This window comes from Rhinolophus ferrumequinum, chromosome 8 (assembly GCF_004115265.2).
Source record: "Rhinolophus ferrumequinum isolate MPI-CBG mRhiFer1 chromosome 8, mRhiFer1_v1.p, whole genome shotgun sequence".
Lineage (NCBI taxonomy): Eukaryota > Metazoa > Chordata > Mammalia > Chiroptera > Rhinolophidae > Rhinolophus > Rhinolophus ferrumequinum.
In genome coordinates, this window is record NC_046291.1 from 7,785,688 (window position 1) to 7,809,720 (window position 24,033).

The window sequence follows — 24,033 nt, forward strand, 5'->3', positions numbered from 1 at the left end:
AGTCTTTGCAGGTGGCACTAATCTGCCATTCCTCAGGAATATGATATTGCTTTCGATTTCCTATTTTCACCATGGGAAACTTTAGTTTCAAGGCGCTCCACTGGGCTTTTCTTAAGACAGTCATAGTTAATCCATGGAGTACTCGTATTACTAGGTTAAAGAACCAGCTCAGCCAACTGCTGTGAGTGTCCTGATTATACCTTCAGGACCTGGGTAAATGACTATTGGGTGGCTCTGTGGATTGAATGTACCCACTGAGAGGTGGACATTACCAGACCTCCATATACTTTGGTCTACCAGGGACCAGGATGGTGCTTTGGATTCTCAGAGTAATATCAAATCAGATGCTGTATTCAACCACCTTTGAAAGATCTGTGTTTTCCTTTCTTTGAAATATGATTACTTAAATTAATGGCCACTGGTCCTTTTGGTGAAGAGTTCAGGAAATCTCTACATGTATACTTGCAGAGTTCTGTCTTATGAGACCTGCCCTCATTTCCACCAGCAGGTTCAGGGTCCAAGAATTGGCTCAGGTCTGGAAACTGGGCACTGGGGAAGCTGAAATCAGACCTCTGATCACGTATTTTTAATCTCTTCTGATGAAACTATGCAGCAAAGTCCTTGTTGGCTGCCCGTCTCTCTTCCTATAAGAAAACCATGTCCTCTCAGCTCTCTGTATACATCTCTATGGGCCAGGCCCCTGGCGGTCATTCTAACCTTGCTATCCATTGCAGAAATGACTTCATCTAGCTCTGACAGCTAAGGCTGCACCTGCTTTGGTTATTCTGGAATCCTCTCATCTCCTTTGCTACTACTAGGATCCAGTTCTATAAAACATTCCTACATTATTCCAAACCACAGAGCACAGCCCCTGCAGAGAACTTCAAGGATGGCGGTGCCCCCTCAGCAGTGTGTTTCTTCTCACCTTGTTTAGTTAGTGTCTGTGAGGCTTCCTGAGGACACAGTCATCTGAGGATGGGTTTTCCAGCTGTAGAGAGTAGAGCCATGCCATCTTCCTGAGGCCTTTGGATCCCCTTTATCCATAGTTTGCCCTGGCAGGTCTCTACTTCCTCTTCAGCTAGTGTGTACCATGGCTTATAGCAAACATCGAAGAGCCACCCAGGGGCATATTAGAATCATCACCTTGGCCCTTGCCAGGCTAATTAAACTCTGTGGCACAGAAGAGGGCTCTTGGATTGATAATTCTCCCTATCCTGTTTCATATTCCGCCATTCATAGTCCAAGCTCTACTCCCAGACACAATCTCCTGGCACCAGCTGATACATGGTGGCCAGTCCTGCAGCTCCCCTGGACGAGAAACCCTCTCTTCCCCCAGCAGCCCCCAGGACTGGCCCATTGGGTCATGCTGAGAGGACTCTGCATAGTCTTCATTCAAGAAAGATGGAGGGGAGGGAAAGGGCTCTGCTTTCTAATAAAGGGCGGGGGATACTTCTTGCAGGCCCAGGAGGTCAGGGGGGCCTGGAGTTCAGAGTTCTCACGTGCATCTACCCAGAAAGCCCCATTCTGAGTCTCAAGGCTTCATTCCTCCTTTATCAGGGCCTTAACTTTGGAATAAGAGGCCCCCTGAGCTTTGAATTCAGTCTTCTCTGAAGTTCTATCTTTCTTACAATTGGGGCCTGTGACAGGCCTACCTTATCGTCTGCCTTCCAGCTGCAGGTACGAGAGTCCCTTTGCTTTAGGTGGTGACTAATAGATTTAAGCCTGTCATTTACTACTTCCAACATATCAGTGACACTAAGAATAGCCACCCACATCCATAGTTCTCACAGTTATTTTCGCCTTTTGTAAATGCCCATACATTTTACCAGCTAGTATACCTCTTTACCTCTGTCTCATCCAGTTTCCTACAGGTAGGAATTTGGGCAGTGACACTGTTATAGCACCCTTGGGACATCAATATTTCACCTGTCACCATTTGGCTGGACATTGATCCAACTCTAGAACTCCATTCTTTGAGCTGGCTTGCTAGGACAATTACCTTAATCTGGGTTCCCAAGAAGCAGAGCCTGAGATGAAGTCTCTTAAGTAAGTGATTTATTATGATTATGTCAGCAAGAGGGGGTGAAGGAAGCAGGATAGCATGGTGGGAAAGCTAAGCAAGGATGTGGTCAAGGTGGAGACTAGCTCCAGTCTGATCCCAGTGGAGAGAGAGCCCAGGAGTGTCGCGTCCAACGCAACATGGGCAGTGAGAGAACGAGAAGGGGCTGCGAAGGGTTAAGAAAGAAATAGAAATCAAGAAAATTTTGAAACAGGGGCCAAGGGTCTCACAGCCTCAAAGGACTGAGAGCCCTGAATCGGGCCACCTTGTGGCTTTTATTGATGCACATACAAGGAAGTAGCATTGTTTTTACTACTGTCTGTGAGTCTCATACATCACACCAGAAAACTGGTCAAACCAATCACCCTTGCCTGTCAGCAGTCCCATGATATATAAATAATTATTGTTTGTAACTCCCCAGGAGACAAAATCTTCATGTTGAAAACTTACTGAGATGGAGAACTGATGTTATCACATCTAGAATTACTTCCCAAGCAGGTTGTGGGAAGGAATACAGCCACAGAGACAGAAGTTCTCTTTAGACGGGGGAGGGTGGGGGGCTGTGCCCACCGCTATCAACCCCGTGAATTCTCCTGGTGGTCCCCACACGACTGTGCCTGTCTTAGGTTGTTTCTTTCTTGAGGACTCTTATCCATCATTGGCTAGCCAACCATCCTTTGGGGCCAAACAAGGAGATGGCATAAAGGTGAAGCAATGTCCCTGAATGGAACAGTCTCACAGACTCTTCTTTCTTCTTAGGGGTAGGCAGGAGGGGACAGACGGGCAGGCAGCTGCATGACAACAAGGAGTATGAATCACATCGCTCATTGGTTCCACCCTGGGGCCTGGGGCTGTAGCCCAGGTCAAGAAGTGTACCCTCCAGGTGAAGGAGGCTCATTTTGGTGCAGTGCAATACTCTGGGGAGGGGTGGCACTGGCTGCCAATCCTCATAGCAGCTGCAGTGGCTCCCTGGTGGTCTACTGGTTAGGATTCGCGCTCACGCTCTCATAGCAGCTGGAGGAGAAGTCCGCCCCCAAAAGGGGACTTTCCAGGGTACCAACAGCATCTACTACATCTGAACTGTTCTCATTTGTATCCTGAATAGCAAACACTTCCTTGAAATTCTTCTCAAATTCTTTCTCCAGTCTAATTCCCATTAGGCCAAAGTCATTGTACTGAAAAAAAAAAGACGAAAGTAATGACATTCATTATCAGTGTTTAAATACATTGAAATCCTGAATGTTTACCTTAAACACCTAAGTTACATTAACCAGGTTAACATTAAAAACTCATGCAGCTAAGAGTAACTGCAGTTTTCTAGGTGCACAGTTACTTATTAACTAGACAGAAATGGGAAATCATTACTACACGTGGGGACTCTTACTCACTGGTTTGGGGTTGTTTATTTTAGGGAGAGTTAGAAAAGTAATCTATGTTCTTGGGAGCAATCAAATAGTACAGATGTGTAAGTGCAATCCGTGATCTTCCTTTCACATTGTCACTTCTATTCCGCTCTGGTTACCCCTGTTAACTATATGGTTCATTCACACACAAAGAAATCTGGAGTTTGGGATTTCTGAGAAGTTTGAGTGAGTATAATTGGGGAGAGATAAGAAGCACAGTATGACTTTAGGACACAATTCTCTTCTCCTTAGGTTTGGAGCAGACGGGCTACAACTGTCCTCAATGGGTGTCTGTTGCCTTTTCTGAGGGGATGACCTCTCAGGGACCTGGGGTTCTGGTTGCAGAGACACCTTCTGACTCATTGTTACTCTTCATGGTGAGCTTAAACCCTGAGTTTAAAGAGTCACTCACTTAATCAAATGTACATTAAAATGCCTAACTGAGAAGACAGAATAATATTTATTTTACTCTCAAAAGTAACTTAGCATAAATTATGCTAAAACAGATGCATTGGGAATGATTCTTACTATATGATTGACAAACTAGGTGTGACGCCTTTGATTCCAAATAAATATTAAGCTGATTAAAATAAAATAAAAAGTCACTCACCTCTATAAACTTTGCTTATATAGACTCATCATAGGATGAGGGAAACTAAAATTTCCCAGCATCAGGAAATGAGGGCAGAGGGACTCAGTGAAAAGAAAATGAAATGGAAGCAGGGAGAGCCACTTACCTTGTAAGATGCCTTGTGGTTCTGAAAGATGAGGCGCATATCCTGCACAAACCCCTCCACCTGGGGGTAACTCCGCTCCTTCAGCCTCTTGGTGATTTTGTCCAACCACATGGGTTCCTTTATGTTTTTAGAAGACTCTTTATCCTGATGAGAACAAAAAATGTTATCAATGGGAGAATTATTGGCATAATTCAATGTCTGCCTCCTGTGGATTCCCATAAAACCTAGCAGAAACACAAGGTAAACACAACAGCTGCTCATCCACTTTCCCACGGGCTTCAGATCACAAATCCTACAGAGCCCATCTCAAGATCATCTAACATCATGGCGGTCTGTCATCATGGGGTGTTGTCATTACTTACATAATAATAATATGGAATCTTCGCAAAAAATGAGCTTTCTGAATGGCTATAGATTTTCAAGAGGAGGAATTCACATTTCTGCAAAACAAGGAGAGTGTGAATAAAAAGCAGCTTGGAGAGAAGAGCCATATGCATGCCCAGGCAGAGGCATGAGCACACCAGTCTTACAGAAGTTTCCCCAAACAGGTTTGGCTCTAGGAAACAGTCATGTAATAGCTGAGTCATTTTTTTCTGCAAACAAGTTCTGGTGAGATTTCAGTGTGGTTGAAATATGGCTCAGAAGAGCAGGCTCCCTTTGGGGCCTCCGCCTCCCCTTTTGACTGACTTCTCACGTGTGAGCAGAAAGGACAAGACCTGGGTTTGAATCTCACTCACCAACTGCTCTTTAGGTCCCATCTGCCTCTCCAGGACCTCAGATTCCCTGTGACACTCCTGATTTCCTAAAAACGCCTCCGTCCTGCAGAAGGTGCAACTCCACGGGCTCCTAGAAGGTTAGATATAAGTGAGCAAGCGCAAGGCACCTGGAAACAGCCACCATTCCTATGGCTGCCACTGTCCTCCTTTCAGAAATGGCCAATAGGCATAGCCAGGAGAAGAAGAGGACACTTCCCAGAGTCTCCAAGACCCCCACGTGGGGTCGAGCTGATGACCCATCCACCACTGAGGGTAGCAGCAGGGAGTAGGTGGGTGGAGGGTGGTGTCAGGTGAGTAGAGAGTTCTTCTTTCCCTATCTGAGTTTCTGGGAGCACAAAGAGCCCTGTCCAGCCAGGCCTGAGTGTTTGAAACTAGGCCTTAACCCCTGGGGCCCTGGGGCCTTAGTCACCAGTTGAGAATTTGGCAAAATGAGGGAACCAGGCCATGTTTCTGTCTTTTCTGAATAAGCAGAATACAAACCAGTGGCATTGCCACCCCTGTGAACAGGAGTCCTTGCTGGAAAAGTTCTAAGAAAGGACAGTTGCAGCATGTAGGCAAAGGATGCAGCCACCGGCCTCAGCGTCCCAGAGGAGAGAGAATGGTACCCTCCTGCTGCCAGTGTCTGTAAACAGCTCCCCGGATCATGCTGGTGGAGCCCATGCCTATGGCCCTGCTCTTTCCCCATCAGGACACAAGTAGGAACTCTGCAGGGGGAGGGTGCCTGGCAGGAAGAAGGATTCCTAATAAGGGAGGAGGAGACTACATTTCACAAACCTCTCAGTTTCCACAGGTGGTAGGTGACAGTCCTCATGAAAGGATCTCGAACATGTGTCACAGCAGAAGAGTGTTCCTCCATCCAAGCAGATCTCACATACGTCTGAATTTCTAGCCTAGAAGGTAAAACAATGTCCATATCCCCAGTGAGAACCTGAAGACCAGCACGATGGGAATCTAGAACTCACAGCCTTTTGCAAACCTGCCTGGACACTTACATGCTTCTCCCTGAGCTATTAAGGGACAGCATGGAGTAGAAATTTCCGAAAAAGAAATTGTGGTCTGTAGTGAAGTTCAGGAGGAGGGAATCTGTGTGTCAGACCAGAAAAGTTTTCCCTATAAAACCAGAGATTCTAACACAGAAAAACTAGCAACAAAACAAGAGGATGACTTCATAGGAATCTGAGTAATTTTATTGTCTTACAGATAAAACAAAGTCCTGAAATAGTGTGAAATGCATTGGCTTACTCCACAGTGACTAAAATGACTCATGGGAAGTGTGGTATATTGAGAATTAAATAAGAATGAATAAATTTCTTAGTATGAGAAGTAATAAAAGTTGAGAAAACACTAATTAACAATTATTTTAAATCTTTTTCTTGGCTTTTGGGTGAAAATACTCGTGTTGGATGAATTGGGATTCTGGTCATTTCTTCAGTTTTTAAATATTGCCATATATGAGGAAGTCCTAGCCCCAAACAATGTCTTGCCAAGAGCTCTTACTCGGTGTTCTGGGGGCTCCTGAAACACACCCCCTGTGGGGACAGAGTGCTCCATCATGGAAGCATGGGGCCATTTTCCTTCTCCTCACTGCAGGGACTCACAGATTATCATCATCATTCTTCAAAAGTGATGACTCCTCTCCCAGGAGAGCAAGGAAACATCAAATGTAACCAATGTTTAAGAATCTCACATATATAATCTTTTTAACAGACTTCTTTCTCTGGTTATTTGCCCAGATGCACATTGGAATCATCCAAGGAAAGTGTATAAAATACTAATGTCCTGGTCTCAACACCAGGATTCTGAATCAATTAGTCTAGGTGGGGCACAGGCACTGGTATTCTTCTCTAAGTCATAAAATGGGTAATTGTGTGTATCAGAATCATCTGGGGACTTCTAAACAATGCTAATGTCCAGGTCATAGCACATATTGATGAAATCAGAATTTCCTTAATATAAATGAAATAGAGTCTAAAAAAACAACTAAAAAGAATGAAAACAAGAGCTGGTTCTTTCAAAAGATAAACAAAATTGATAAACTTTTAACCAGACTAATCAAGATAAAAAGAGAGAGGCCCTAAATAAATAAAATCAGAATGAAAGAGAAGTGACAACTTACACCGCAGGAATACAAAGGATTATAAGAAAGCATTACAATTGTATGTCAACAAATTAGACAATCGGGAAGAAATGAACAAATTCTTAGAATCATACAATCTTCTAAGACTGTATAAGAAATAAGAAATAAAAAATCTAAACAGACCAATTGCTACTAATGAAATTGAATCAATAATCAAAAAACTCCCAACAAACAAAAGTCCAGAATCTGATGGCTTCGCAGGTGAATTTTACCAAACATTCAAATAAGAATTAATACCTATCCTTCTCAAACTACTCCAAAAAATTCAAGAGAAGGGAAGGTTCCCAAGCTCATTTCACAAGGCCACCATTACTCTGAATCCAAAACCAGACAAAGACATTACCAAACAGGAAAATTATAGGCCAATATCCCTAATGAACATAGGTGTAAAAATCCTCAACAAAATATTATCAAACCAAATTTGTCAATGCATTAAAAAGATCATATATCATGATCAAGTGGGATTTATTCTTGGGATGCAAGATTGGTTCAATATCCACAAATCAATTGACATGATACACCATGTAAATAAAATGAAGGATAAAAAACATATTATATCAATAGAAGCAGAAAAAGAATTTGAGAAAATCTAGCATCCATTTATGATAAAAACTCTCAGCAAAGACGGAATAGAGAACACATACTTCAACACAATAAAGGTCACATATGACAAACCCACAGCTAACAACATACTCAATGGAGGAAAGCTAAAAGCATTTTTCTTAACATCAGGAACAAGACAAGGATGTCCACTTTCACCACTTTTATTCAACATAATACTGGAAGTCCTAGCCAAAGCAATTAGACAAGAAAAAAAAATAAAGGCATACAAATTGGAAAGGAGGAAGTAAAATTGTCATTATTTGCAGATGACATGATACTATATATAGAAAACCTCAAAGACTCCACCAAAAAAAAAAAAAAACCTATTAGAATTAATAAATGAATTTGGTAAAGTAGCAGGGTACAAAATTAATATTTAGAAATCAGGAGCACTTTACACACCAATAACAAACTATCAGAAGGAGAAATTAAGAAAACAATCTCATTTACAATTGCATCAAAAACAAAAACAAACAAACAAAAAAAACTAGGAATAAATTTAACCAAGGTGGAAGGACCTGTACTCAGAAAGTTATAATACATTGAAGAAGAAATTGAAGAAGACACAAATAAATGGAAGCATATACTGTGCTCATGAATAGAAAGAATTAACAATGTTAAAATGTCCATACTATCCAAAGCAATCTATAGATTCAATGCAATCATTATCAAAATACCAATGGCAACTAAAGCAAATAATCCTAAAATGTATATGGAACCACAAAAGACCCCAAATAGCCACAGCAATCTTGAGAAAAAAGAACAAAGTTGGAGGAACCATACTGCCTAATAGCAAACCATACTACAAGACTATAGTAATCAAAACCACATGGTACTGGCATAAAAACAGACACATAGATCAATGGAACAGAATAGAGAGCCCAGAAACAAACCCACACCTATATGGTCAATAAATTAATGACAAAGGAGGCCAGAATATACAATGGGGGAAAGACAGTTTATTCAACAAATGTTGTTGGGAAAAGTGGACAGATACATGCAAAAATAAATAAATAAATAAATAAATAAATAAATAAATAAATAAATAAATAAATAAAATGAAACCAAACCACCTTCTTACACCATATACAAGAATGAAATCAAAATAGATTAAAGATTTAAATGTAAGATCCAAAATCATGAAACTCCTTACATAGACAGTAAACTCTCTGATATTGCGCTTAGAAATACTTTTTCTAATATATCTCCTTGGGCAAGAGAAACAAAAGAAAAATAAATGAGGCTATATACTACTAAAAATTAAAAAAAAAAAAACAACTAAAAATTTTTGCACAGCGAAGGAAACCATCAACAAAACCAAAAGACAACCTAGTAAATGGGAGAAGGTATTCACCAATGATACATCCAATAAGGGGTTAATATCCAAAATTTATTTTTAAAAAACTCATACAACTCAAAACCCAAAAAACTAACAATTCAATTACAAAATAGGCAGAGGACCTGAATAGACATGTCTCCAAAGAGGCCATACAGATGGCCGACAGACGAATAAAAAGATGCTCAATACCAGTAATCGTAAGAGAAATGCAAATAAAAACCACAACAAATATCACTTCACACCTGTCGGAACGGCCATCATCAATAAATCAACAAACAACACATGTTGGTGAGAATGTGGAGAAAAGGGAACCCTTATGCATTGTTGGTGGGATTGCAAATTGGTGCAGCCACTACGAAAAACAGTGTGGAGGGTCCTCAAAAAATGAAAAATTGAACTACCATATGACCTAGCAATTCCTCTTCTGGATATTCCCACTTCAGTGTATATCCAAAAAAATCCAAAACAGTAGCTTGAAAAGATATATGCACCCCTATTCTCATTGCAGCATTATTTATAATAGCCAAGATATGGAAGCAACCTAAATGCCCATCAACAGATGACTGGATAAAGAAGTGGTACATATATATACAATGGAGTATTACTCAGCCATAAAAACGAATGAAATCTTACCATTTGTAACAACCTAGACAAACCTGGAAAAGATTATACTAAATGAAATAAGTCAGACAGAAAAAGGTAAATACCATGCGATCTCACTTATATGTGGAATCTAAACAACAAAAGAAGCAGACTCACAGATACGGAGAACATTCTGATGGTTGATGAATAGGAGGGGACTGGGGGGATGCGCGAAAAAGATGAAGAGATTAATAAGTACAAAGTGGTAGTTATGAAATAGTCAAGGGGACGTAAAGTACAGCATAGGGAATACAGTCAATAATATTGTAATAACTATGCATAGTGCCAGGTGGGTACTAGACTAATCGAGGGCAAATCACTTTGTAAATTATATAAACGTCTAACCACTATGCTGTACACCTGACACTAATATAAAATAATATTGAATGTTAAGAAGGAAAAGAATTTTCTCTAGGGTGGAATCCAGGCCGTGCTATTTTTCACAGGTCTTCAGATGATTCCAGGGTGCAGCCAAAGTTGAGATTTAACCTGAGCAGAGTCTGCTTATTAAGGCAGAAGTACTATAAGTCAATGTTGAATTGGCCTGTAATATCTATCCCAGGAAAAATATTAATAGGGGTGAGGGTACTCTTGCTGGAACAGCTGCCCTCTCCCCCTTTGGCTGTGAGCTGTGAGAGCTGGCCTTCTGTGTTTACATCCATCCCAAACAAGCCACACAAACACTGGACTCCAGGCTGTTTAGATGATTGAAGACTCCCTCAGTTGGCCGAGGGTCAGAATCAGTGTGGACAAGATCTAAATCTTGTTAGGAGGTTGCTTTGGAGGTATAGTGGATGTAAAAACTATTTGACTACCCCTCCTCTGCTGGATGTCATGTATGAAGATGATATACTGCATGACAGTCTGTGAGTGCTGCCCCCTGGAGTTGTGCAAAGGTGACTGCTTAAAATGTCCATCTTGTTGCTAGATCCAGCCTTCAAATAATATTTTCATTTTTTTCTCTAGTATTTATTTGGTCTTGTGAGTGGTGTTGGGAGAGGAGGTCAATGTGTACGAAGTGTGTTTGGACATTATGCCAAATATAAGAAAATGTGAAGGAATAATTCAGAATACAAAAGCTTTATGGGATTGTAAATATGAATTATAAAACAGTCTGGTATGCAATTTACGAATGTAAATAAACTTTGTGCTTTAATCACGGTTTCTCTGTGGTCTCTGGCTTCTCAGATACCGTTTTTATATGTTTTACAGTAGAGTATGTTAGATACATTTTAGAAAGTATTTTACATAATTTATATCAAAATTAAAACGTTGAATTTAAAAAAAATGTCCATCTTGTTGCAATGAATGGAATCAAAGTATGACTTAGCTTACAGAGTGCAGTCGTCTATAATTTCGGCAGTCCTTACACCAGGCAGCCATTTGGTATCAGTCTGAGTAAAAATGCCTGTGATTTGCTAAGTGATGATGATCTCAGTCCTAACCAGCTCAGCGCCCTAATGGCCCCCTCGAGATTGGATGCAGGGCCTCTGTAAAGGACCCACTTGCCCTGAGTACATTTTTCTGTAGGAGTGATGGCAGCCGACATCTTGAACTCACCGGCTGAGCCTGGCCTGTTCCTTCCAGCTGATGAATGAAACCATCTTAGCTCTGCCTGCACCTTGGAGTGGATGTTTGGGCTTTTCCTTTCCTTCTCTGCTGCCTCATTTAAAATGCGACTATCCTCTCAGGTTTGCTCCTTACTCCTAATCTGCAGGCTGGCCCTGCCCGTTACCACCTCAAGTCCTAGCTCTAGGGACCTCAGGGGTCTAGAGCTCTGCTTCCCACGCTAATGAGGAAATGGTGTGAGCTTCCCATACTGAACCAATGGAAAGAATGCTTTCATGCCAAAACCCAACCCCAGAACCATCTACCTGGCGTGGGTGATGCGTGTGCCATTCCCTGTTCATCACACGCAGCGACATGCTCCAACTGAGTGTGAGCATGCTTCAGGGAAATGAGACGACACAGATACAGATAGTGTACCAAGGGAAAGGCCAGCATTATTCTGGGGTGTCAGGTGCGAGTTAATACTTACACAAGGGTCAGGAGACTCCAGTATTCTCCGCTGAGAAGAGAAAAAGACTGAGTAACAATATTGAACGTGATGTTTGCATCTATCATTCATTTAAACAGCCATCTTTTGAGGAAGTCAAACCACAGTATATCCCCTATTTCATGGACCTATATATCTAGGAGAAAAGTGCCAAAGTACCACTGTTTGGCCCAATGTAGTTACATTCCCTGGCTCTCAGACCCAACGTGGGCTTTTGTGAAGCTGTGGAGGGAGTCTGGCCCTGGTTACCACAGATGGAGTTGGAGAAACAATGCTGGTTCTCCTATCAAGGGGCCCTCGGGCATTCTTCTTTATATTAGGAAGTGTCATCCCACCGGAGGAGCTGCAATGAGAGTATCAAGCTGAGGATTCATCACCAACAGCCCCCATCGAGTCCAGAATCCAGGAATCCACACAAGTGTCCCAGAGAAGAACGCGACCACCTTCTGCAGCTCTTCTAGGGCATAGCCTTAAAGACAAAATGTGCTCAAGCACTGCAGCAATTCTTCCAGAAGTTCACTCTTCTCTCCATTTGAATCCCAAGAGGTCAGCTAGATGACTTCTCAGAGGTAACTGACTACCACCCACTAGATTTACATTGCTTATGCATATTCAGTAGAATGACTTGGCGACTTTTCCTTCTGGAAATAAACAGCCTCAGCTTTTATCTCCAGCCCAGGCTGAGAGGGCATAGATAAGTGTGATCCATTGGACAATGACCTGAGAGGTGGCCATGTCACTGCCTACCTCTTTGTATAGCTGGGAATTCCCTGAGCCATACACATTAGTTATTCTTCTATATTAGACAATGATGTTGAAACAATTCTTGAGGTCAAGCAGATTGTTTCAATCTTCTTTAATGGCCATTGGGCATTTAGAATGCACTTGATAATTATATATTGAACAAGTGAATAAATGAGTATTCTTTCACTTAGGAAAAGACATTACTTGTTATCTCTTAGACAAATGTTAGCACCCAATAAATGATTGTTCTGAAGGAGTATATAATTTATAACACAGCAGCTGTCACCAGAAGATATTTTAGTGCCCCTTATAAGGAGCCAGGAATCTGTCATGTTGTGTTGAGAGTCAAACTGAAGTTTCCAGAAGTCAAGGGGTTCCATCAGCAAGAGAGGTTCTGAGACACAGAAGACCCCCAGAGGTAGTAATGGGTCTTGGGTTCTGACACTTTGGGGAGATTCTGTTCTTGATCAAGGAGACCCAAAATACAGTAGCTTAGAAAAATGTTGGACCCACAAATGAGGTTAGATCCTGATGATCTGAAGTTTCCAGAACACTTGGGTAGTCTAACTGAGTAACTCTTGAACCTGGGGAATGGTACCAATGCTGATGTTTAACATATTCACTAAGTAGGTCTAATAAAAGTTTCTCTTTAGAAAATTCAGTGGATGAAATGTTCCAAGTACTAATAGTTCAAACCATCCAGAACATCAGACAACGTAAATGCCTGGATCTCACATTCCTAATGGAAGATAAAGTCCCTGTGGCCAGCTATGCGTGAACTATCTAAGGAGTCTGGGAATGTCTTGAATGACCACTGCTACCTGAGCTACATAAAAAAAGCATTTCTCACCTTCCTCTCCTTCTCAAGTTCTCACACATACCCAATCTTGGAAAAGCCATCACCTTGTCCTGAATCTACACTGCATTTTATGTATTTGTTTGTTGGCTCCATAGCCTTCTTCCATAGAGGGAGAAATCACTTTCACTGATAGAAATGAGGACTAAACAGCCCCTCTGCTGGAGCTGAAAGGATGGCATCAAAGTAAACGATTTTCCAGGTCAGGCCCTCCTATATATATATATCGATGTTCCAAAAGCTTCCTCCCCAACAGCACCACCCTCATGAAGGGCAAAAGAATTCTGTGTGTCTCTGTGTACGTTTTATTGAGGTGGAAGAAGATGTAAAGGATTAAAAAGGAAATATGCTTTTTGTTGCATATTTCATGAAATAGTATATGGTTTCATATATGTCCCAATATAGACTGTCTACTAGAACAGGGTCATCTGGATAATGGTGAGCAAACATTTGGACTATCAGATTTCAATACAATTAGAAAATAATAACCTTAATGAAAAAATTCTGGGTTTGAGTTGAAGATGATCCTGTGACTCTATTGTGAAATGTCTCTGTATTCCATAATCATGTTTGCCTTTATAACTTTGACAACTTTACAACATCTGCATCAATAGCTAAAATTCATCTATGAGATGTATTATGGTGGCTCCTTACTATCTCCATCTCAAATGGTTTACTAGTCAAAGATGGCTTTGCGTACAACATAATGTTCAAAGTAGCAACTCTGAAGGCACATGCAAAAAAAAAAAAAAAGGAGGATGCTTAATTACAATTATCCAATTGAGAAACCATAAAATAACACCCTGTACATGTAACATCAGTTACGTGATGAGAACTTGTAGAAAATTATATAACAATTACCTTTTTTCTCCTACGGTATATTCTTGGAGGATTACGTAGAAATCCTTCCTGAAAAATAAAAAGACCCAAATATATGTTTAGCCTGTTTCTGTTTTGTAAGGATGTCAGACGCTCTGGACAGTCTTGGGCACACAAAGATGGACAAACCCTGGAGGAAGAGGGGTCTAGAGAGAAAAACAGAAAGCATGAAGAAGTATAAAACAATGTGCAAACAGCCTTAATAGCGGGTTCAAGGGGCCCAAGTAAGGGATGTCCAAGGTCAGGTCAGTCAGGAAATATACAGAGAGGGGTGACATCTGAGCTGAGCGTTGTACATTGAGTATCAGTTTGTTGGGCTGAAAGACATGTCACTTCACACCTCAGGAGACCTCACTGGTTCTGCATTACCTATGTTACGAGTTTATATGTCTTAGCCTGGCATTAAATCCCTCTACAAATCACCCCAATTAATAAATTATGCCATATCACACACAATCTGTCTACCTCAACCCACGGAGCTATGTTAGTCTGGTTTTGGTTTTCATGCCATTCTTTCTCTGGAGTGTCTTCTTCCCACTTGTTAGACTGTAGACTGTCTTCTTCCTTTCAGTGCGTAAAGTTGTCTGCAAGCCCTCCCTCCGGCCCCACCACCCCCCAGTCAGAATGACCTTTCCCTCCTCCAAGCTCCCGCATCTATCCTGACAAGCCCCCTTGACAACACTGAGATGCTGCCTTGTAGTGAGGTGTGAGTGTCCCCAGTGAGAGGGTAACTCAGGGGCCTCGGGGCTTTAGCTAGAACTCAACAAGTATTTGGTGAGCAAATAGTGACCTTATCTTAGGTGCAACAAAGAAAAGTCACATCTCCCGCCCCTTGCCACTGGAATACCTCTATCAGCCATTTTAGGGGCCTCCCACCACAGCGCACACTCAGCTTCCAGTACTTTGCTCTTGCATGGCCTCCTTCGACTTCAAATTCCCTGGGGGTGAACCAATTTCCATCCTCACTCTGTATACACTTCTTGTGGATGCCTGTAAGATGGGTAAGTTGATCCTGAAACCTCTATCCTCAGAACTCGGACAGTGGCCTCCCACCACACTGGATCTGGAGCCACCCAATGTGGGATCAAGATGAATAGCAGCAGAGTCCAGCCTCCCCTTTCAGACTTAGAATCCCCAAACCCAACCTGTAAGTCCCCTCCGAGGAGATTTCTGCTTTGTGTGCACATTTTTTTATCTTTGTGCAACAAAAAAGTGATTATTACCATCAAATTCAACCTTATAAGCATATTGCAAAATCATCTTCAAAGGAGAAGCCAATGATTCTGAAGGATGAGAGAATTTCAGTTTGCTGAGAAAAGAGAACAGTCCAGACTCTTTGATGGCCCTGGGGCAATGTGGAGGCAGAGCTTCAGTTGGACTGAGATCCCAGGTGGGGGCCCTGCAGCTCAGAATGGCACCATGGCAACATGTGTGCCGTCTATTACAACATTAATCTAGTTGAATGACATTGTTTGTTTTCTCTCTTTTCATGTTGGACAGGTAATGTGCCAATGTCATAAGGAGGTTGGAGGGCATCACATCTCACACAAGAGCGTGAACACCCAATCATCATGCTTCTGAACTACAAAAGGATCATAAAGGATCATTAACGACATTATCGAGCAGAGGTTTTCCTATCCTTGAATTCATGGAAAGCCAATATTAAAAATAATTGTGAAATGTTATTCAGTGGAAATTTTAAGTGATGTATAAAAGATAATCATATGCTAGATATTATTATTAGTCATTAGAAATGCAACTCAAAACCACGATGAGATATCACTTCACACCCATTAGAATGGCCACAATTAAAAACATCAGGCAATAAATGTTGGCACGGAGAGAGAAACTGGAGCCCTCATACATTGCCGGCGGGAATATAAAATAGTGCAGCCACTGTGGAAAAAATTTTGATGTTTCTCAATAAGCTAAACATAAAATTACCATATATACGAACAATTTCACTCCTGGGTATATACCCAAAAGAATTGAAGACATGTGTTCACACAAAAACTTGTACACAAATGTCCAAAACAGCATTACTCATAATCCCAAAGGGTAGAAATAACCCAAACTGATGAATGGGTAAAGAAATATGGTATATCCATACCATGGAGTATTATATTATTTGACAATAAAAAGAAATGAGGTCCTAATACATGCTCTTACATGGCTGAACCTTGAACACATCATGCTAAGTGGAAGAACCAATCACAAAAGGGTGCATATGATTTCATTGATATATAATACCTAGACTAGGCCAATTTGCAGAGCATAAAACAGATTAGTGATTGCTTAGGGATGGGTGGTGGAGCGAGGTGTGAATGGCCATAGACTGCGGGTAGGCATGGGGTTTCCTTTATCGGGGAACAAAAATGTTCTAAAATTAGACTGTGAATTCTAAAATTCGCAATCCTGTGTATATAAAAATAAAACTCAACGTTTAATTGTAGACTCTCAGTGGTGAATTGTATGATAGGTGAATTATATCTCAGTAAAGGAATTTAAATTTTTATGCATCAATTAAGTAAATTAATTCCTTACAGCTACACCATGAGGAAAATTTTTATTATCTCTTTTTTAGATGGTAAATCTCCGGCTCAAAAAAAGGTTTCCTTCTCACACAGACGAATTAGTCATTCTTGGCATAGCTGAGGCTGGGACGGAGGTTTTCTGATTCTAAATTCTGTGATCTTGTCACTGCACCAAGTACCCTGCCTGGTGATTACCCAGAAGAGAGAAAGGACGTGAAGATGGAGGCTAAGGGCCTCTCCCCTTTCATTTTTGATTCACTTCTCTTTGGTTCTTTGGGCATTTCCATGGACACTTCCATATGGTAGTGAGCACCTAATGTATATGATTCCTTCATGTGTGAAAATATCATCTTAGGGATTCCTTCCTCCTTCTCTCAAGCCAAAATGTGGCCCCAATTCCTTGAATGATGTGTAATTCACATAGGTAGTTCCATTTCTTCTTGTAATTCCTTACGTGTCACCAGTTAGACCATGAAACTCACCTTGTTTCAATTTCTTCTTATATAACATCCCCTTGACCTCACCACAGGTCACAGGAAGTATTTGAGAGCGAAAATTCACATTTACTTCTCTGTTATTTCTTGACCCTGAAAGAGAAGATTTCTTTGTTCTGTCTTATTTTGCAATTGCACAGGTACCCCACTTCCCATGTGGAGGTTGTTCCTATAAAGATATGGGGTACTTAAGAAACTTTATTCTACAAATCTCTAGAGTCAAATTCTTCCAAGTGGTAGTTTTTACACTTACCTAGAGTGTCTACCTCTACCCTCAAATTTCACACAAAACAGAATGCTTTGGCAGAAAAGGCAGTCTTCAATAAAACTTTCTTAACTCCCAATCCAGTCAACCCCACTGATTCTTACAAGACAATGAAACATACAGCTGCCATCATGTTCCGAAGGGAGCTCGCCACCTATACTATTTTGCTGCAGTTGCATGGCTGCAGCAAAGTTAGCTGCAAAGTTAGCTGGAGACAAAGTTAGAGACTGCACTTGTATCTCCCTATTTGAGCTCTGACTGAGTGAGCAGAGAGAGGGTAATGATGGGGTAAACTAACAGAGATGGTATCTGCCTGCTGTTTGTGTTCTCTGCTTTGCTTTATTTCTCCCTCACATCAGCTTTCTCCATCAAATCAGCTGTAAAAGAATCTCAGAAAACTAGAAAATCTGGAAATTGCATGGAGGAAGGGCAGCTGGAGAGCTTATTCCACAGAAGTAGAAGTGAAGGATCTTCAAATGAACTAACTCTATGAGGATGTGTAGCTGAGGCTGTCCTTCCAGTGGGCATTTTAGAGCCCTGAAGGGAAGAGTGGAGCTGTTCGTCGTGCTGATGTCAGTTTTGAGATAGGTAGCCTTTTAGAACTGGTGTGCAGTGAGAAGGATGTTTGGTCTAACTCGCTCTCTTGCTTTACAGATGAGAAAACTGAGGCAAAAGTAGTCAAGTGACTGACCCAAGCCCACACATTCTAAAGAGAGAAAGATACAGACTTCTGACCATCACTCTGGACCACTTATGGTATGCAAACTGTGACTCTACGTGTAGCAAGAGAAGAGTCAACTAGGTAATTTTTGGCTTATATATACCTTTTATATGGCAACAGACTATTTCCAGTTTGAAAGTTATCAGTTCAGTGGTGACTGCATCACTGCAATGGCCCCTGGATCCCTGGAGTCTGGTTTAGATCTGTCACCACGTTACTGGTTTGTGGAATTATCTTCTTTCTGTCCCTGACACATTTTGAAAATAGACCAAATTGTATACATTTCTGAACAGTTAGTAAAGCTACACAAAACAATTAGGTATATGGGTCTATTACTAAAAACACAGACTAGGGCACAGGAAATTACTTGTTTAGTTATTGAAAGTATATTCCCTCCCTCCTTTTTTTTTTTCATTGCCTCTGACTGGACTGTCTTTTTTGGGGCTCTGTCACTATGAGTTAAGTGGATTCTAGATCTACCTCTCTTTTTCCCTGACAAAATAGAAAAATATAATCACAGTCACAGACATGCAATTACATTGCATATATTAGTGCTTTTCAAAATTTCCATTTACATGTAACTTCCCCAAAGCCTGTCTAATGCATAAAGAAAAACATATAATCCCTACTCTTTAAACTATCAAGAATTAAATGGCTAATCTTAGGCTCATCTTCTATTTTATTTTTCATAACCCCACATTAGTAAAACAAACAAATAATTGAAATCAGCTTTTCACTTATACCTAACGCAGCCATATATTACGTGCTCAACAGATGTCAATTGTATAATACATCTATTAATTTATTTAGTCTTTCCAACAAATATATGAGATTAAGATGATGATTACTGTCGTTACAGAAACTAAAATATTCAGAAAAAAATTGAGACAAAAACTACAAAATTAAGTGAAGATATTTCAGGGAATTTTTTTGGTGGAGAGACAGAAAAAAATAGAAGTTCTATGCATTAAGGAAAACCCTACTACGTTGGGCTTACAGGTAAGATGCAGATGATGCACGTCACCTTGAATAAACTTATTTGTCAATTTGTGCAGAAAGTGATGTAAAAGTGAAGTAAATGTGACCAAGGGCTTTGTCCACCTTGCTTTGGACAAAGATATTATAATCCACGGCAGAAGACTAAGGCAGAGTAATGGGTAGAATTGAGTCCTCCAGAACCTTAGCTTCAAATAACTAAGGATTGACTTGGTCGATGTGGCAACAGAAAATGTGCCTCATCTATGTAATTTTACTAACAATTGTCACCCCAATAAATTAAAAAAAAATGCCTCTATTTGTAAGTTAATTGGCTATAAATGTGCATCTCAATGTTTGCTGTCATTCAGATGTGTTTTATGTAACAAATTCATTTCCTTCTTTCTGTGTTCAATGCCCACTGTCCAGTGACCACCATCTGGTGATGCTGGATGAGGTGATGTAGAGTCCAAGAAGAAATAATTTCTGGACTATTCAGTCCTAAGTGCAGTAAACGCTAAGCATATTATGAGCATATTAGACCAGCAAAGTGAAAAGGATAGTTCCTTCAATCAAACCTCAAATGGGCCTATTACTTGGTTAAAAAAATAAAAAAATAAAAAAATAAAATCCCGCTTTCTGGTGTTTGTTGTTGTTTCCACTTTCTGGTCTTCAGGCTAACACTTACTGAGGGGGTTTTTGTCTCTGCAAGATCAAAATAGCCCCATGGGAAAAATATTAATAATTAGACCTTCTAACAAGATCAAACACATTACAGCCTTGCAAGTTGTCGCCTTATTATTATTTAACCAAGATAATAGCGGCTCAAACAAGAGGTCTACAGAGATTGATAAACTTGTGTAAGAAAGTAGGAGACTTGGATATTAACAGCCATGGGCGAAGAAGTACTATTAAATAGGTGGAAATGTAGTTCTCGAAGAGGCAGATTAAGTGTTTGCTGCCTTTCACTTCCTCTCTCTGAAAGGTGGCGTCACAAGGCAATGGAAGGTCATCCACCCAGGGGCTTTCCTCGCCTCATCTTTCACCCAAGATATCAAAGTGATGAGGGACTCTGGAATGCCAGGACATGTCTGGCTTTCTCTCATTTCTCCCTCTTCCTCTGAAAGTCCATGCTCACAGTCCAAGAAGAAGAGACCCAGACAGCTTGTTCTAGCCTATCTTATATCCCAATCAGGCTTGACACTACACTTTAATCACAACCTTGGACAATCCAGCAAATAGAGTTCTTTCTTGCTCTCTGTCTCTCTTTGGTTACACCTTTCCTGAGTCTAGTGCATATGTTGAATTAACTTTCACCAAACCTGTTAGACCTAATATTTTTAGGGAGAAAAAGGAAATACATGAAAGTCCACTCTAGCCTATGGAGCTTTTGGGATAAGAACATTTGGAGCTTAAAACCAGTTCATTCATAATATAGCATTATTGTGTTTTACTCTCAAAATATAGTGACGAAGCAAGGCAGGATTTAATTATTTTTGTGTGCCCAGTTGTAATACTCATTTAATAACACTGAAACCACATCACAAGCCCTAATAAATACTATGGCAGTCAATAACATTGAAGCCTACTTTTAAAAACTTGTTACACTTGGTATTCATTAACCTTTAGAAGTATTACAGAATTTTTAATTCCTTCCTGTTTTTTCAAAATTTTAACAGAAGTCTCAACAGTTGGGAACCAGTCATTAAGTCCCATAAAAGGGTGACCAACACCCCAGTCTGTTCAGGACTAAGGGGCACAGGATTTTCAGTGGCAAAACTGGAAAGATCCCAGGGAAATCAGGTTTAATTGGTCAGCCAACATCCTAAGACAATGCACCAAACCACCTATGAGGCGACCATACAAAGTATTGGTGGCACTGGTGATTCTGGCTCTAAGCCTTCAGTGGCATCCAGGCAGTAGAAGAAAGATTTCTTGATTTCTTTCAAAAGAAATCAAGCTGTGGTTCCTGAGCCTGCCTCCCCACTCACTGTGGAGCTGATGAAAGTATCTCATGGAGGAAAGAGCTAGCGATTGTGCACCATCCATATCCAATGTCACCTCACAGCTGTGCCCATCAGGTAAGGTACTTCTGTACTCTTATCTCTCCTCTCCTTCCCACCCTCCCCCACCCCATCCTGGATGGGCCCAAACCAGCAGCCCTTGAGTCGGGCTAGAGCCAAGAGAGAATGAGAAAGAAACCTGACCTTTCCACCTTCTAACTGAACGTGGTCCAGATCAAGGCTTGCTGAGGCTGAAAGAGGGGAGGTGCTTTGAATCAAAGAAAATATTGAAGTTTTAATAATAGTAGTTAAAAGGACTCTCAACTACTGGACAAGGGAATAGAAAAGCTACCACACTTACCCAGGAAGGAAAAACTCATCTAGAGGGTAGATTTAAAAGGGCAGTGAGAGAATAAACTTGCTCTCTCCTTAACATTACCAAGTCCAGCCATTTTAATGAACCAATGATGGAAGGCAAAGGAATATCCACGAAAAGTGGATAAAACTCAGAGGAGAAAAATTTTAGGTCTTGGGCACAGATCAACTATAATATGAATGCAAACAATTGACAAACCTGGCTCCACACAGGTTGGCTTTCTCGATTTCACAGCTCTCAAAATGACAGGTAAATGACTAGTAAAAAAATTAAGTAGTCTTGTGTTTCTCAAAACCTTAGCAAAATTTGTATTGACCCACGGGGCAAAGTAGAAACAACACACACTTTACTTATCCCTAATCTTGGTTTTTCAGATGCATTTTCAACTTTCTTTCAGTCAAGACCAAATACCAGCAGCTTGACAGCTGTCTAGGAATAGGCAGGGAAAATAGAGTTGGGAAAACAGCAACTGACGTGTGAGACCAAAACCAAGTGAGAGAACACTGGATTCAATTCTGAACACCTTCACTATACACTCAGCCAAGAAAGTAAGGTAATGATAAGGGACCACAAGCAGGTATTCGGAGCATTCTCTACTTTCAGGAGGGACAACTTTTAAGTTACATGCAATATTTCACTGGACTTTGGAGAGAATTTATCTACTGACACACAGGCCTAAACGAAAATGCTATAAATGATTAAATCTAAATATTGGATATTTTGAAAATAACCATTCTTAAAATGGATGCAACCATTTTTTTCCTTAAAAAAAATTGTACAAATTCACTCACAGGGCAGCCACATAAATTGACAAGAATATAAGATATGCAGATTGGTGAAAATGAGTAATTTTTAATTGGACTCTAAAATCTTATGTAGATCTACTGATTCAAAATGGCCAGTGATATGGAAAATGAGGTTTTACCCTCATTGTCTCAGAGAAAAGATTTCTTTAAACTTCTACCAAAATAAACAAAATTTCAGGGGTCTGATTAGAAGTAATTCAAATACATTACTGAAAATTTAGAAAATAAAATTGTATGAAACATCAACATCTAGAAATAGCCACAATTAACTTGTTGAAAAATATCCTCCTAGGATTTTCTCTTTGCATATGTTACTATTTCAATAATACAAAAGTTGAACATGTTTACTACTTTGAATATACACAATACAATTAAAAAAACAAATAAAAATATAAACATCACCAGTGAGTAAATATAATTGTTGCATATATTTTTAAAGATGAGCTGCCACTGAAGTTTCTATACACCTATATCCATGTCTCTATATGTAGAAAGATAAATATGCATAAATAAGGACTTATAGATACATAGAACATATTTGCACAAATATATATGTTTATACATGTTTTATTACCACATGTGGGCATGCACACACACAGGTACAGTCTGCTTTCGTCATTTAGCCTTCTTTGGAACATCTTTCCAAATGAATAATTATTTCTTGGCCCAGGAAAGAAGCCACATACTGAGGCTGGCAGTGCTTCTCTATTACTCCTGCGTCACTAAGCTCTGAACAATTACGTGTATGAGAAACAAACCATTTTGTTGAAGCCACTGCATTTTCCAGCTCCTTTGTTACGGGGCCTTAGCCTCTATCCTAGCTGACCTAGTAGCTGGGAAACTATCAATCCCCTCAGGAGACTCCAGGCCACAAGGACACAAAAGTGGTGCTATGACAAACTCAACAGGTGTCACTACCTCACTTTCCCTGCTTACCTCTTCGATGTATGTTTCTCGGCCACTTCCTTTTATTTCTTGACCAGGAATGCCATTTCTTTATTTCTTCTAAAAAAGGAAAAAGAATAAATTTAATCATTCAGAGCTGTGAATATATTCTCTAAGCTCGTAGGTCAGTGGTGTTCGAGTATTTTTTTTAAACTTCGGTCCAAATAAGGGGGACAATTTCTAACTACCAGTGAGATTAATTATAGAGTTATTTTTAACCGTGTGTAGACTTAGGAGAAAATAAGAGATGACCTGCATTTGAAATCTTTTTTCGAAAATTAGAAAATAAACTCCTGCTGGTGCTTCCGGCTGAATGATAACTGTGGTTATATATCAATATGTTGCCTTTTCAAGCGTTTTCTGTATTTTCAAATGTGCACTGAGGAGACCCACTCCTGGCTGAGTAACGTCATGGATAACATACTGTGCTGGAACTGGGAGACACTCAATTTCATGGGACAGTTTTCATGAAACAATCTCTGTACTCTTGCAGTTGCAACACAGATCCTCTCAGTTGTATTGAATCTAGTGCCTGGCATTCCAGGAGGACTTAAAGAACCACAGCGGGTTTCTGTGCTGTGTTACTGCTTTTGAGGAAATGATATGAAAACATGTGAACGTGAGAGGACCATTGGCATTGTGTAAACAGAGAGCATATCTTGTTATCATTATTGTGAAGATCA

The 24,033-nt window shown here is 40.4% G+C and overlaps 1 protein-coding gene and 1 non-coding gene across 6 annotated transcripts in view; both read right to left on the reverse strand.

The window, feature by feature from the left end:
* Window positions 1-2,349: 2,349 nt before the first annotated feature.
* Window positions 2,350-24,033, reverse strand: part of LOC117025761 (nuclear body protein SP140-like) — a 90,886-nt gene continuing 69,202 nt past the window's right edge. For all 5 annotated transcript variants that reach the window (XM_033111924.1, XM_033111925.1, XM_033111927.1 and 2 more), the window contains 10 exons: window positions 23,342-23,410; window positions 17,248-17,352; window positions 15,079-15,221; window positions 14,214-14,261; window positions 11,735-11,764; window positions 5,750-5,865; window positions 4,937-5,045; window positions 4,562-4,639; window positions 4,200-4,343; window positions 2,350-3,234 (listed from right to left, as the gene is read on the reverse strand). In XM_033111924.1, the coding sequence (XP_032967815.1) occupies window positions 3,037-3,234; window positions 4,200-4,343; window positions 4,562-4,639; window positions 4,937-5,045; window positions 5,750-5,865; window positions 11,735-11,764; window positions 14,214-14,261; window positions 15,079-15,221; window positions 17,248-17,352; window positions 23,342-23,410 (1,040 nt within the window). In that variant the 3' untranslated portion in view covers window positions 2,350-3,036. The remainder of the gene's footprint in view (window positions 3,235-4,199; window positions 4,344-4,561; window positions 4,640-4,936; window positions 5,046-5,749; window positions 5,866-11,734; window positions 11,765-14,213; window positions 14,262-15,078; window positions 15,222-17,247; window positions 17,353-23,341; window positions 23,411-24,033) is intronic.
* Window positions 15,722-15,825, reverse strand: LOC117026377 (small nucleolar RNA U13). Its single transcript, XR_004423736.1, has one exon. It is a non-coding gene; the product is annotated as a small nucleolar RNA U13 (small nucleolar RNA).